General features: G+C 43.0%; 1 protein-coding gene and 1 long non-coding RNA gene across 2 annotated transcripts; both read left to right on the forward strand.

Moving 5' to 3' along the window:
* Positions 1 to 4013: 4013 nt before the first annotated feature.
* Positions 4014 to 5687, forward strand: si:ch73-335l21.4 (E3 ubiquitin-protein ligase-like). The gene is made up of 2 exons (XM_064931620.1): positions 4014 to 4561; positions 4758 to 5687. Exons 1-2 carry the CDS (start codon positions 4111 to 4113, stop codon positions 4814 to 4816), a joined length of 510 nt encoding a protein of 169 aa, XP_064787692.1. The 5' UTR covers positions 4014 to 4110; the 3' UTR covers positions 4817 to 5687.
* A 291-nt stretch (positions 5688 to 5978) lies between these two features.
* On the forward strand, positions 5979 to 11094 carry LOC135509943 (uncharacterized). The gene is made up of 3 exons (XR_010451025.1): positions 5979 to 6258; positions 6397 to 6458; positions 8181 to 11094. It is a non-coding gene; the product is annotated as an uncharacterized LOC135509943 (long non-coding RNA).
* Positions 11095 to 15991: the final 4897 nt, after the last annotated feature.

A 15991-nucleotide genomic window follows, 5' to 3' on the forward strand; every position in this document is an offset into this window, starting at 1 on the left:
TATCAGTTCAAAAAGCAGCAACCTGATAACTAGTTGAGTTACTGGTGCTGGTCTAATGGAACTTATATGATGTTTAGTCTTTCTATCTGTTTATCTGCAAGACCCCAGGAGACATATTGCCACTCATGCTAACATCCTCTCTGAATTATACTACACGACTAAAAGTATGTGGACACCTGCTCATCGAACATCTTATTCCAAAATCATGGGCATTAATATGGAGTTGTTCCTCCTTTGCTGCTACAACAGCCTCCACTCTTCTGGGAAGGCTTTCCACTAGATGTTGGAACATTGCTGTGGAGACTTGCTTCCATTCAGCCACAAGAGCATTAGTAAGGTCGGGCACTGATTTTGAGCGATTAGGCCTGACTTGCAGTTGGCGTTCCAATTCATCCCACAGGTGTTCAATGGGGTTGAGGTCAGGGCTCTGTGCAGGCCAGTCAAGTTCTTCCACACCGATCTCGATAAACCATTTCTGTTTAGACATCGCCTTTTGCACGGGGCATTGTCATGCTAAAGCAGGAAAGGGCCTTCCCCAAACTGTTGCCACAAAGTTGAAAGCACAGAATCATCTAGAACAGGCCTGGTCAAATCCAGTCCTCAGGGGCCTGATTGGTGTCACACTTTTGCCCCAGCCCCAGCTAAAACACCTGACTCCAATAATCAACTAATCATGATATTCAGTTAAAAATGGAATTAGTTTAAACCAGGTGTGTTTGATAGGGATGGGGGGTAAAGTGTGACAACAATAAGGCTCCCGTGGACTGAAATAACCCAGGCCTGGTCTAAAATGTCATTGTACGCTGTAGCATTAAGATTTCCCTTCACTGGAACTAAGGGGCCTAGCCCATACCATGAAAAACAGCCCCAGACCATTATTCCTCCTTCAAACTTTACAGTTTGGCACTATGCATTCGGGCAGGTAGCGTTCTCCTGGCATCCGCCAAACCCAGATTCGTTCGTCGGACTGCCAGATGGTGAAGTGTGATCCATCACTCCAGAGAACGCGTTTCCACTGCTCCAGAGTCCACTGCAGCCGATGCTTGGCATTGCACATGGTGATCTTAGGCCTGTGTTCGGCTGCTCGGCCATGGAAACCCATTTCATGAAGCTCCCGACGAACAGTTCTTGTGCTGACATTGCTTCCAGAGGCAGTTTGGAACTCAGTAGTGAGTGTTGCAACCAAGGACAGACAATTTTTATGTGTTACGCGCTTCAGTACTCGGTGGTCCCATTCTGTGAGCTTGTGTGGCCTACCACTTTGCGGCTGAGCCATTGTTGCTCCTAGGCATTTCCACTTCACAATAACAGCACTTACAGTTGAGGGGGCAGCTCTATCAGGGCAGGAATTTGATGAACTGACTTGCTGGAAAGGTGACATCCTTTGACGGTGCCACGTTGAAAGTTACTGAGCTCTTCAGTAAGGCCATTCTACTGTCAATGTTTGTCTATGGAGATTGCATGGATGTGTGCTCAATTTTAAACACCTGTCAGCAAGGGGTGTGGCTGAAATTGCTGAATCTACTAATTTCAAGGGGTGTCCACATTATTTTGTATATATAGTGTATCTACAGAAAAACATGTCTCTGATCATGCATGTATGCAGTCAAATAAGATCCCCATACAGTTAGGTTGCCAAAAATAGGATACAAGCAAATCACTCTTTGCCTAATTCACAAATATTGTGTGTGCATGTGTTTCTGTGCATTCATGCTGTGGTATGGTGTGTGTGTATCGTATGTCACAATTATATATTAATATTTACACACTATTCATATATACATTAATATACAGTGCAGTTACATTAGATGAGAGAAGAGGCACCGTGATACAATGTGTCTTTTTGTATCTTGTTTTTCAAAGCTAAACTTGCTTTTTGCCTGAGTAACCTCTGGTGGCAGAGCATTCCATGATAATCTAGAAGAAAAAGAAACACACACCTATTTAGGTGAGGTGCTGGCTAGCGGAGTAGAAAACTTGAAAATAAAAGAGAGCCGCACACTCTAGGAGCTCAGATGCAAAAATTGAATTACCAACGTTTCAACAGCCAAGCTGTCTTCATTAGGGTGTGAACCCTGATATACCCTGATGAAGACAGCTTGGCTGTCGAAACATTGGTAATTCAATTTTTGCATCTGAGCTCATAGAGTGTGCGGCTCTCTTTTATTTTCAAGAGCATTCCATGAATACATGGCTCTAATACATAACTGAGGGATGTATTCAATACATTTTGGGGGTTTGGGTACAGTGAAGAAACCCAGAGTGACGTGTCTGGTCAGGTATGACAGTCAGTGGATCTTATCGCATCGAGTCACCATAATGTATGTGTGAGATTGGACGTTGCACTCTTTCACCCACGAGAGGATGACTCACTTTCAAAACACAGACCCAGCCTTCCCTGTCTCCTTATCTGAGCTGAGTTTAAACTTCAGAGCCCCATGTGGGTGTTATTTCAAGTGAAGAACGGAATCTCGGTACTTCCCAATCACATGACAAAAGTTAAATAGTTTGTCAATTCATCATTATATGGACTGAGCTGGGAATGAGAAAGTAAAGGAATGTGTAATTTTTTTATATTTTTTATATATATATATATATATATATATATATATATATATATATATATATATATATATATATATATTTGTAAAGTTTATGGGCTGGTTTAATAGACCCAAATTAAGCCTACCCCTGGATTAAAAAGCATGCTGCTCAATGCTCAATCTTCATTAAGAGTATTTGCTAGTCCAGGAATAGACTTAATCTGGGTCCGGTAAACTAGCCCTATGCTTCTTTTTTCTGTTCAGTACAAGTTGTAAACTGTTTTGTTCTTTACATAAACACATGATCCCTTTTTACATTAAGTCAATCTACAGGTGGCAGGCACAGAGGAAAATGGTTCCTCAGATAACAATAACACATCAAAGAGTACTGTCTTAATTTCTTTCAACTGTCTTATCCTCCCTAAGATCCTGTTACTCTTGGCTTTGACTGTAGGACAAGGAAATCACCATGAAAAGAGTTACTGGGTCACTTGATAGGTCCTGGGCTTTGTCTGGAGGATTTAGCGTGGGGACAAAGGCTGACGTCACGTTTACAACCAGATACACCCCGGAGAGTGTCAGTAAGAGGGAGGTGCTGGGATTTCTGGGAAGGGTAAAGCCAGTAGAGTGAGTAGAGTGAGTAGGCAGCGGCAACAGAGACAATAGTATGTTGTTGTGTTTTCATAACAGACTGTTGCACAACACATTTGCAACTATCAGCTTGTTTGATATCAATGCTTCTATTATGCTTACAGTAATCAAGGGCATATCAAAGAGATGGAATTCAAAGGGTATCTGAGCACCGCGGTGTGAGTCACGAGAGTAGACAACAGTGAGACCTATGGGTCATCTTAAGTGACTGATATGGGTTTATGTATGGGCTAGACAGATATTAGCAGATCGGCTTTAGGACAGCATAGATAGTTGACAGCTCAAGCTCCTTGCAGTCATGGCTCACTCCTGTTCTGTTCAGTTACAAAGTAGTCTGATGTCATCAAGAAACAGACCAGGGAATTTACTTAGGGATCTGGAATTTATTTTAAGATTCATATATTCGCCTCTCTCCTCCCCCCATAAGGCAGTTCTGTTGTTTATAAGACACAGACAGACAGGAGCCAGTTCGGCGCAGATTAATATCAAAATCACTATTTCAAAAGAGAGGAAACCTTCTTGATGCAAGCACTTTGTCTTACATTCATGGTTCTGTATATCTGAGAAATGTGGGTGATAGCCCACTATACAGATTAACTTTCTTCATACCTGGAAACTGTGGGTGAATATCAGACAGACATTGGCCAAACTGTAGCAGAATGGCCAACTAACTCTCCTCCATATACAGTAAAAAAAAAGGATGTGTGGGTGGAGAGTGGGAGGGTTAGCACGTGGACGCCGCGTCTCTTTGATGACATCACTATTTCCAAAATATTAGTCATAGGTTACTATTTTTTGGGGCACTCTGTCAAGTGAAAGTCCCTCCCACACTAAGAAATATAAATATAGCGTAATAGCCAATTAAGTCAGACAGTTCATTCTCGTTGAACGAAACAGCACCCAAAGAGAAAGAAAAATGTGTTCAGATCTTGAGTGCGGAATTTGTTACCGAAGCTACAACACCGGCCGTCGGTGTCCTCGTGAGTTACAGTGTAAACACAGCTTTTGTGAACGCTGTCTGGTGACTCTTTCCCAATCCTCAGTATGTGAAGTGGAACACACGAAGGAATGTTCGCCGCAGGACAAGACAATTGTTTGCCCACTCTGCCGATACCCGACCTCTGTATCGGGAAAAGTGAGGGCAGCGCTTCGGGTAGACGAAAGTGTTCTAGAGCGCATGGTGGTATCTGGCGTTCTCGGGGAAAGCATGACAGACGACGAGGGGGATAGTGAGGGGAAGGAGGATGACAATGAGACTCCCCATGAGAACTCAGCCGAGGAAAGAGGTTCCAGAGGTGGAAGGTTCCGCCGTTCGCTGAGGCGCGTCTGGGGCAAATTCACTGGGAATCATTCCCAAAGGAGAGCGCGTAAGTAGTCCTATTATATTGCAATACTCTTTAGTTTTCACGAAAAAACATTACTTAATATTCCGGTAGTTTTTCATAGCCTACTTTGATGGTATTGTCCTTAACAATTGACCTGCGGACCAAAATAGGCTATTGTAGCCTGCCCAAAGAAGGACATTTATTGTGTTTTCTTACACATTTTATTTTTCCCCTACAGATTGTATGACTGATGAGGACCTACGAGACCTCTTCATGATGTCATGCTATACCATTTGATGCGGACTTCATTGATTGGAAAGTCATCAGGGCTGCGTTCAGTACGTTTTTACTTCTGGCACGTTCAGTTGAACGGATCCGGTGCTGTACTGAACGACCAGTTGAAAAACCGGGTTGGAGAAAGCTGTCGGCATGGCCACTGCCTTTTAAATATGTCACACATTGCTTCAAGCCACACCTCGCCACACCCACCAACGGGAGCCACCCTACCTCAGTCTGTTCAATAACATTTTGGGGGAAACATGTCAATCGGATACAAACCGTTCCGTAACTTAGCAAACGTTCGAGCGAACTGAACGCACCTCAGTGGCACCTGATTGATCAGAGAGGGGGCGTTGCCGTCCACGAGCCTACACTACAGTAACCCATTTGGACTGTAGAAGACTGGCGGGTCCAGTTGGAAGTTGGTGCAAGCAGTAATATGTATTCCATATAATAGCCAACTAGGCCTCTGTGTCCATTTCTTCACACATGCATGTAATAATTGGTGGTGACCAAACACATAATGGTAACAGAATTGTAAAGACTATAGGCTGTTCTTTGAAGCCATTGGGCTACTGAATGAAATAGTTTTATCTAAAATTGTATTTTTTGTGTGCTTTGAAGTAGCCTATGGCTTTCCATTTCCAACTATTAGAATGTGTTGAATTTTGTTGGTGCTCAGTTCAAGAACAAAAACTACTTGAATGTAGTGTATTTATTAAACTCACTTTTATTGATTGTGTGTGATATTTTGCACCTTTGTTTTGTTGTAATAAAAAATGTTATTGTTTTTTTAATTTTCTTCTCTCGCCGGGATAAATGGCTTGCAGTAGTAACTGATGCTTGCTTTTTTGCTGAAGAAAAAGTTAATAAATAATACTATTCTGAACTTCTGCTTGGTTTACCATTATTTAGAATATAAAACGGCGTAAGCTCATGTCATATAGACCTAACAAATGAGACCAGGTGTCATGTTCCCCCAAAATTATGGAGGATGCAATCAACATAATTGGTTGCACCTGTGTTCACAAGGGCCTGGCGTGTGTTCAGTGAGGTGAAACGTTCAGAAAATTTCAGGACGCAAATAGAAACGTAACAGCGCTATCGCGATTCCCTGGCCTATTCTATACAGACAAGAATATGTTTTAATCTACACAATACATCCCTATTGAAAAATACTGTAATGTTGCACTCTTCTGAACGGGTCCTGAATTAGATGCACCTGTTGAGATAGCAACAGGCACATCTAATATGCTAATCAAGGGGCTCTCTGACCACAGTGTGCTATTTAACAACTAGAGGAGCAAGAGGTTGATCAAACAAGGCTTTTTTTTAAATTGTTCTTTTTTACCTTGGACTCTTTTTCAGTTACAATCTACTACAATCTGATTGTGCTGTCGTGTATCATATGTTGGTTGCTGGCCAGCAATAATGTCAAGGACTTTAAGACTTAATTCGAGGTATGTTCTTTTCTTAATCAAGTAACCTCAGACTATTGCCTAATACTTTGTACTACGATAACAATGAGAAATTGACTTGTCTTTCAGCAATGTAATTATCAGTAATGAAATCAAACTTTATTTCTATTTTTATTACAGACTTCTGTTCCTGTGTCTGGTCTTAGCTACTGTGGAAGTCAGTAGTTCATGTTTATCAAGGGGTAAGAGTAATAAGCATGATACCGTTTCTATTTTTAACTTATTGCACAGAAAGTGAATGTTCTTTTCGGGTCATACCTATGTCCGTGAAGCTTTTGTTTGTCATAGACTTCAATACCTGAGTTGGGCTAATGGTTAACAAAATCCAGCTGCCCAGGGTTATTGCTCAGAATCTATCCTTACATAACCTGTGTGCTTGCATATCTTGTGATGTGAAATTGTTTTGAGGATATATGATTTAGACTGTTTGGAAACCACATGCTCAGTGAACCTCCATAGCTGCTGCTACTTTATTAGTAATCATACATATTAAATGTAAGGACAAGCCAACTTTTAACATTATGTTTAGGGCTCAGCATTTTTTTTCTCTCAGTCAAAATAATCTGACTAGGAAACTGAGCGCTACCAACATGTCCATTTTAATTCAGTGATGCAATTGATGTGAGGTTGTAGTTCACTCCCCAACAATTTTACTGAGTTACAGTTCATATAAGGAAATCTGTCATAAATGTAAAAATCACTAGTCTGTATTTCACATGACTGGGAATACAGGTACCTTTTTTAAAAAGGTAGGGGCATGGCTCAGAAAACCAGTCAGTATCTGGTGTGACCACCATTTGCTTCATGAGGAGTGGGACAACATTCCACAATGGCTGTGTGATGTTGCTGGATATTGTCAGGAACTGGAACACGCTGTTGTACATGTCAAACCAGAGCATCCCAAACATGCTCAATGGGTGACATGTCTGAATATGCAGGTCATGGAAGAACTGGGACACAGTGCACAGATCCTTGTGACATGGGGCCGTGAATTATCATGCTGAAACATGGTGATGGCGGCGGATCAATGGTACGACAATGGGCCTCAGGATCTCATGGTATATCTGTGCATTCACATTGCCACAGATTAAAAAAATAATAATAATGCAATTGTGTACGTTTGCCCATACATGCCACCGTGGGGCACTCTGTTCACATTGACAAACTGCTCGCCCACACAACGCCATACACGCTATCTGCCCGGTACAGTTGAAACCGGCATTCATCTGTGAAGAGCACACTTCTCCAGTGGCCATCGACTGTGAGCACTTTGCCACTGAAGTCAGTTACGATGCCGAACTGCAGTCAGGCCCAGACGCTGGTGATGACAAGCATGCATGTTTGTTTTTGGGTTGTGCAAACCCAGTTTCATCAGCTGTCTGTGTGGCTGGTCTCTGACGACCATGCAGGTGATGAAGCTGGATGTGGAGGCCTAGGCTGGCATGGTTACGTGGTCTGCGGTTGTTATGCCGGTTGGACGTACTGTCAAATTCTCTAAAACGACGGCGGTGGCTTATGGTAGAGAAATTAACATTCTTTCCTCTGCTAACAGTTTTGGTGGACAATCCTGCAGTCAGCATGCCAATTGCACGCACCCTAGAAGCAGTTCTGTCACATCAACACAATGCCACGTCTTATTGTCCGCAGCACAAGGTGCACCTGTATAATTATCATGCTGTTTAATCAGCTTATTGATATGCCACACCTGTCCGGTGGATGGCTTATCTTGGCAAAGGACAAATGCTAATTTACAGGAATGAGAAATAAGCTGTTTTTGACACTACTGGGATCTGTTTTCAGGACATGGGGACAACACTTTACATGTTGCATCTTATATTTTTGTTCAGTGTATTTAGCCATGACATTCATTAATAATACTGAATTGCACTCTTATTTCCCTGTAGGCAGGCGAGCAGTACACGAACAGAGAAGTTCCCTCGGTACACAGGGCCCAAGAAAATGGAGGACTTTCAACAACCCTTACACATTTAGCCAGGGCCATAGTCAACCGGTCCCCAGTAGTGTCCAACCTGACCAGGCTCAGATTGTCTTCAGCCTGAGACCGGGAGTCCAGACTGGGAGAGAAGGTTCCCCTGATGGTGAGGAGTCTCTGCCTTCCAACAGTCAATCTAACAGATTTTCAAGCACCTCTGTGCCCAGTAAGACTGTCCATTTTCGTACCTACCCTTCTAGTGGCCTAGTTAGCCCACTTGTCCCCAGAACCTGGGGTGCCTCTGGTACTTTTCATTCAGTCTCAAACCCTATGACCCAAAGAAGCCATGTTACCACCAGTAGTTCGCAACCTGCCAGGGACACATTTGGCTCTCCTGTTGTTGACGACAACTCCATCCCAGCCCAACAGGCTGAAAACCCTGTGAGCAAGAATGAGAGATCCAAATACAGGTCGTTTCTGTCTTCCTACCTCTTCAGGGAATCCCAATCCACTTCCAGCACCTCTGAAACCACTCAGAAGGGCCCTAGTGAAGGAGTGAAGACCATTAGCAGACTTGGTGCTACCCAAAGTGAAGCAAACTCCAGTGTTCATGGGTCTGGAAGATCCACACATGTCCAAAGGGGTTATGGCTACATAGGCTCTCAGTTGTACCCTACAGCCACTAAGTCTGCCAATGGACAACAAGTGCACCCACCAACTCTGAGCCAATCCGGTTCTTCTAAAGTAGATGCTACCAGTGAAGCCCAACATGCTTCTAGTATCAACAAACCCTTCCATCACAGTGTTAACTTTGCTCAAAGTGGAGGTAGTCCTAGTAGCTATTTCCCAGGTGGAATGACTGATACTCAGGCTAAAAGTGCTTTCAGCAGAATTCAACCTCTTATTAGATTTGGCTCTTTCTGGAACACAATGGCCCCCACTGCATCTCAACCCACCCAACATCCCTCTGAGCCTGCAGAGAGAGAAACTGCCCCTGACCAGTCTTTGAAAACCAGGAGTGGCTATGTCCTTTGGAAGAAACCTGGGCTAAGCAGCTCATCCAGTGGTCAGTACGGTTTAGCCCCCGGTGGTTACAAACCTGGAAAATCCACAAATGTCAATACACTCGGAGGGTTCCAATATCAAGATCCCGAAAAAACATTTGCTCCCACCGTGAGTGACGATGACATATCTGTTGCTATCAAAACTTCAGTCAACACAAACACTGCAAAGAGTCAGGGTACTGGCTGGAGAAATAGTCACGGTATACCTAAGGGAATGATAATGAGTTCTGTCAGTGGGTATCCAAATGTATACAGAAAGTATAGCTTTGCCCCTAGAATTCGAGTAGCTTCCACTACAACTTTCTCTTCCCAAAGTGATACTCTAGCCCCAATGACATTCAAATCAGGTCCACGAGAAGTCCAACTTGCATCCATAGAAGACGACCTAGTCTCTAACAGCCTGCATGCCTCCAGCAATGTCCAGTCTTCAGAAGTGCAGACTACTACCACTGACATGTCTGGCTCTACCACGAGATCCGGTAAGCCTTGGTTTCTTAAATCTACACCTAGCAAGGATAAAAAGGATAAAATCGGCCATGTTTTCAAGGGATCCCAAACAACCCTACTACAATCTCCCCAGAGTGAGAGTCTAAAACATGTTCAGCCAACTTTTAGTCTGCCCGGCAACAATGCTTTCCATGACCGTTTGACTGCAGGAGCGGCTAAACCTGGTCCAACAAGCTCTGCCCCTTTCAAGCCTGTAGCTAGATTCAACATGTTTGGGTCTGTAATTTACAGACTGCCCAAAGGTTCCAGATCCAAACAGAATGAATGTGCTCTGGGCGTAAAGCTCCCAGGTGAAACCAGGCCCTCGGGCAGCAATGTATCTGCCCCTGCTGAAATCCAGCCCACCTCCATTACTTTGAGAACAGCCAGTCAGAGCCAAAATGTCCACAGTAAAGAAACTTCTCAAAGCAGTGACTCATTTCACAAAACTGTGAATCATTCTAGTTATGAAGACCCCAAGTCTCACCCACGTGACTCGGATAGAAATGAAATGACAAGCAATCCCTTTAGGGTCATATCTGGTAAACTCTCAAGCCAGAATAGCTATGCTTTCATGGGCTTTCAAAAACCTATTAGCAAAGCAGGATCAACCCAGGACAAGGATGCTGATCTCTGTGCACAAACAGTGCCTCCCATCAACAAAAAGCATCCACCCCCAGTTGTGCCCACCTCTGCCCCCAGTGTCCACCCAAGCCCTCCCAGAATCCAAGTTCAACCAGGCCTAAGCATCACTGAACCCACAGAGAGTCGCAAACCCACCAGCAGCGTTGTAAAGGGCAGACGTATGAAGGTGAAGCACATGCAGAGCCAACATAGTATTTCACCGTTGAACTACACCGCCTCCCAACCAGCCAAGGCCCAAACTATGAGGTTCAAGGCTATCCAATTTGCTGATATCCTAGGAAGTGCCTCTTTCAGTGGAATCCAACCCAGGGGAAGCTCCAGACCCAGTGTGCAGTCAACATCCAATACCCCAGCATCAGGTGAAGATGGCGGCGCACTGGACAAAGATCAACCAACACCGAGGGTTGGAGTCACCCCAAGATGAAGGAGGGGACCCCAAGGCCTTATCATTCCCCAGTGCTGCTGTTCTGCGTGGAGAGGGGGATGTGGGAAGTGTCGTAGGGGCTGTTCAAAGTGGTAGGGGACTTTAGTAGTTTGGGAGCCATGAGGAAAGAACTTAACTAGTTGAGGGTGTCTGCAGGTAATCTTTCTTTGAAGTCCGGTTTGAATTCATGAACGACGTGACCTGACTCCATAGCCCTGCTCTCAAGTATTTATTCATAACATGGTTGTGCTTGTAAATGTGGTGATTTATAATAAATATTCATACTTAAAAAAATGTGTTCTCTTTTAGTGCAGACTTGCCATTGGGTTGAAACCTAAAAATTCAGCGTAGACTAACAGGATTGCAGCATGGTTAACCTTTTGTACAGGTGACACCATAAGTGTTAATGTTATATGTGATGTTAGACTTTCTCTTTGGGAAGAATGCACTTTATTTTGAATCAACCATATTCCCCAACAGCTTTTTAGTCTCGCTTGTCTATTTTATCTGGTTAGCCACATCTGACATTGGTTTAGCGGCTTATAAATATAGGATGTATTAACTAGCAATTACCCACTTCAAGCGCTGACATCTCAAGGACAAAATACAGGAAATTAACAAGTGAATTTTTATTTTTTACTTCTCACCCCAAGATGCCCCTTCTAATCTAAAACTAAGTGGTGCACTACATAGGGGAGAAGGGTACCATTTGGGATGCACACATGTTCCACTGTACATAACATTAGGGTTGTTTGGAAACAAATTATTTGGATTTTGTCATGGGGAGTATTAGTTAGGGGAAATGGAATTTTGTTAAAATAGTTTACCCATCTGAGTCCCTTTTAGCCAGAGGACCTATACAATCTACGGACATACTTTCTCTCCAGTCTCTGCTTGAGGGTTTGGCATAATTGTCCCTTATTTGACAAAACCACATGGGGAAACGTATGTTTTTTTAATGATGACTGTTCTTTTAGATGATGCCTAAAGTCTAGTTTTACAATGTCTATCACAAAGTCTGTAAATGTGTTTTATGTTCACTTGACCTTGCTGCTAGAGGAAGGGGGGAAAAAATAGGTCAAATGAGATCGAAACAATAGTTGGAAAGGTTGAAACATCTGTCATAAGAACATGAACATTGGGATTAATGTGAAGAGACAATCCCCCCCCCCCCCCCGAGTTCTAGGTCACATACATATTCAGTAAACCTGATATCCAGATTGTAATCAGTGATGTTCTTGACATGCATACAGTGGAGTAATAGCTGTCTAGACTTGTTGGACTCAATGATTTGAAGTGCACTTACTGCAAGTACCTAGTTAGCCCACGAGGTGGCGTGTGACACTATTAAAAACCAAAGGCATATTTTTTTCCAGTTCCCCTTGGTTTCCCCAGTGTAAGAAGTGATGTTAGTGCTTGCTTACTACAGGAATCTGTAGAAGTAGAGAAAGGGAACTCCAATATTAAACTATAAAACACATTCACTGTACATAACACTTAATGGATACCAAACATTATTGCTGGATTAGTCATAGTGCTACTTAGTTTCTTATTTTCTTGTGTTTTTGTTCTAACTTATTTTTAGTATTACATTGTTATAGATTATTGGGGTTAGAGCTAGCAAAAAAAGGCATTTCACTGTACTTGTGGATGTGACATTAACTTTGAAACTACATTGAACAAAAATATAAACGCAATGTGAAGTGCTGGTCCCAGCTGAAATAAAATATCTCTGAAATGTACCATATGTACAAAAAGCTTATTTCTCTCAATGTGTGCAGAAATTTGTTTACATCCCTGTTGGTGCGCATTCTACCCTTTCTCAAGATAGTCCATCCACCTGACAGGTGTGGCATATCATGAAGCTAACAGCATGATCATTAGTTAGCCCACTAGGCAAAATAACATTTTGTTTCAGAGCAATAAAGAAATTTAATAATTTATCTGAGCAAACAAGAAACCTTTCAGTATATAAATTCAAACAATACTTTAGGATAAATTGGAAGATTGTGCAGGACTATGGAAGTTGAAGGAACCAATCTATATTTTCAGACTGTTAAAGAGTATTTATCTGGTCAATATATCAGTGTATTATGTAAAAATGTGATTGTATTATAAACTGTATTTGAATGTTTAAGGACTCTTGGAAGATTAGTCCAAATGAGGACGAAAAGAGATCCAAATAAAATAATTGCACAGGTGCACCTTGTGCTGGGGAAAATAAAAGGCCACTCAAAAATGAGCAATTTTGCCACAACACAATGCCACAGATGTGCTCAGGTGTATTTCTGTCTGTTAGAAACCTATTTTGTAGGGAAAAACTCATTCTGATGAGCTGGGTCTGGCTCCCCAGTGGGTGGTGGTCCCACCCATTGGCTGCGACCCTGCCCAGTCGTGAAATCCATAAATTAGGGCCTAATTCATTTATTTCAATTGACTGTTTTCCTTATATGAACTGTAACGTTTATAGTTTTGTTCAGTATAGTTTAGTGGCTTTTTACTGGGGATTTTCTACAGTCTGAATTAGAGACACATTTCACAAGTACAGGATGTTGTTGCTTTGGTCCAGCCGCTAGTGATTTAACACGGTTCCATGTGTCCATGCTAAGCTCAAATCACAGCGCTAACAGTCTAATTTATGGAGGATGACCCTTTACCTTTTCCCAGCATGCAAGCCTCACCAAAATACCACTTCTTCGCTTGTTCTCAACTGTCTTTCAGGACCCAGCAGCAGGGGGCCAAGGGAGAAGCTTGGGGGATCTGTCAATCAAGTTGAAATACATTGTATATTGGATTAATGCAACTACCCTACAGCCCACCTCCCCCTCCCCTGCAAAACTCGTGGTGTTATACTTTCCCATAGAAGTCTCCCTGAGAGTTCAAACCCATCAAAGCCAAGGTGTTAGACTGACGGCTCTTTCTAAGCTCTCTCTCGTAACTCTCTATCTCACTCTGTGTGTGTGTGTGTGTGTTTGTTTTTGCATATCTATGTATTTGTGTGTGTGTTTTCTCTCTTTAAAACTGTCTACCCCCTGGTCCACCTCTCTTCCACTGTGAGGGGAATTCTGTACCATGTGTCTGTGGTTTTTAGGAAGCTTTCAAGGAAAATAAAACATGGAGGCCTCACCGTCACCTTCCCCTCCCTCCCTCGCTACATGTGGTCATTTTATGTTTTCTAACTCTCTCTGAACCAAAAACGACAGAGTAACTGAGCTAACGACGTACGCAACTAAACACATAAACATTGACATCCACATTCCCATAGAGCACGATTAAGAGGGGGGGGATATTGAAGACATTTTGGTTTGGATAAGAACACTGTGAAAAAGTGGGAGGGAAGAGGTCACAGAAAGGGGCTGAAAATACATTTGAAAGGGCTGGGTCTGCTGTGGCCTTTGCAGATCAAATTACTTCAGATACCAGAAGCATTGGAATTTCTGAGTTTGACTATTTCCATATTAGTCTCTACTGTAGTAATTGTGCCGCAACATTTTCACAATAAATTACCTTTAACAAGTGCACAACATAGAATGTAATTGATTAAAAAAGGATAATGTGAAGGAGAGGGTGAATAACCGAAACGTACGAAACCATATGGTTATTATCAAGTATATTATGAATCTAGAGTTTAGATATTTATCAGTCTATAAAAACATGATATTTGTTCTACAGTGTATTTCTGTGCATCTGGTTCAGGGACTCCTGCTATTTCTGTGTCAAATACAGAGTGAGCTTCCTGTTTGGCCGTGCCAGAGAGGAAGTCATAAAGCAGGAAGACTTCCTGTATTCTCACCAACGTGCCGATGGGTCAGAGCACAACTACATGCTGCTACATCTTATGGGGGTTGGAGCTGATGAATGACAGATCATGGGAAATGAAATGTATTAAAATGCATCCATTCTACACTTTTATTGTGATAAAAAGCCAATTAATATACTTTTTGATCCCACTACACAGGCTTGAAAAAGCCCCCACATACACATCCAAAAGTAATTCTGTAACATGTTAGTCTTTTTACGTTTTTTTGTTTTGTCAAATACAATGATGGATTATTATGTACAATGTCCAGCATCACATCACTTATTTCTTTCTGATTTCTTCTATAGCCTACTGATGAGTATTACATACGGTATACATTGTAAGGACACACCTGTTGTCTGTGTGTCATGTGGACCCCAAGCCCTACAATGTCTAGTCTGTATGCATGTGTGTGGATCCGCATGCTCCTGTCCGTCACCCGAATACGTGGCTGAGACCAGTGAAGGCTGCTGAGGGGAGGACGGTGCATAATAATGGCTGGAACAGCGCGAATGGAATGGTCAAACACATGGAAACTATGTGTTTAATGTTTGTTGGACGCTGCTTTACAGAGGGTGTGTCACAGATCCACCTGTTGTCTTCTGGCCTTCGAGGAAAGCTGCTCTCTCTTTCCGTTTCTGTCACTCCCTCTCTTCCCCTCCCTCGTTTCTCTTTACCTCCCACTCTATCTCTCGTTTCCTCTAGGTTTATGACATGACTGTCTGTGCCCGGTGCCCATCTAAACTCATTGTCCTCTACCACCTCTCCTTGGCGCCATCCCAGAATATTCTCTCTATCTCTCATGGGAGGGGTGAACTGTGGCACTGCCGCCGAGGCAACGGAACACGGGCATTGACTCTGCGTCTCCATGATGACCAGATGGCGGAAGTTCCCAACTCACTCGATCCCTCTCTACCTCTTTCTTTCTGATGTGGAGGCTCCAAGTGCCATATTCTCATCCCTTCTCATCCATCCATCTCAAAGGCCATTCATTCACAGCTTGGCTCTTTGAAAGACTTTACTCTACTGTCCTGTCCTGTCCTGTCACGTTACATCAACAATGGTCGCTGTAACGTAAGAGCAGCCCTAACAGAGGGAAGCAGTGTGTTTGTGGTTAGCGGTTAGCTAGTGCTTAGCTCCAGTACAGCTCACTTCTTCTCCTAGGGCCAAGCCACCGAGCTTTCTGGCTTTTTAGCGTCTCTGTTAACGTCTGTTTAACATTGAGTGGGACATGCCCCCCCCCCCTAAGATCCACGCTCCTGTGTCTGAGGTTAGACTACAAGGTTCACATGTAAGTCTAACAAGGCTAAACATGCCCTGAGGGAAGCATAGAGGAGGCGTTAGGTGAGAGGGAACAAGAGCCA

Source organism: Oncorhynchus masou, chromosome 23, assembly GCF_036934945.1.
Source record: "Oncorhynchus masou masou isolate Uvic2021 chromosome 23, UVic_Omas_1.1, whole genome shotgun sequence".
NCBI lineage: Eukaryota > Metazoa > Chordata > Actinopteri > Salmoniformes > Salmonidae > Oncorhynchus > Oncorhynchus masou.

Coding starts and splice junctions, on each gene's coding strand:
- si:ch73-335l21.4 (XM_064931620.1), top strand. CDS start 4,111: ATGTGTTCAGATCTTGAGTGCGGAATTTGTTACCGAAGCTACAACACC. Junction 4,562..4,757: donor TCATTCCCAAAGGAGAGCGC/GTAAGTAGTCCT, acceptor TTTCCCCTACAG/ATTGTATGACTGATGAGGAC.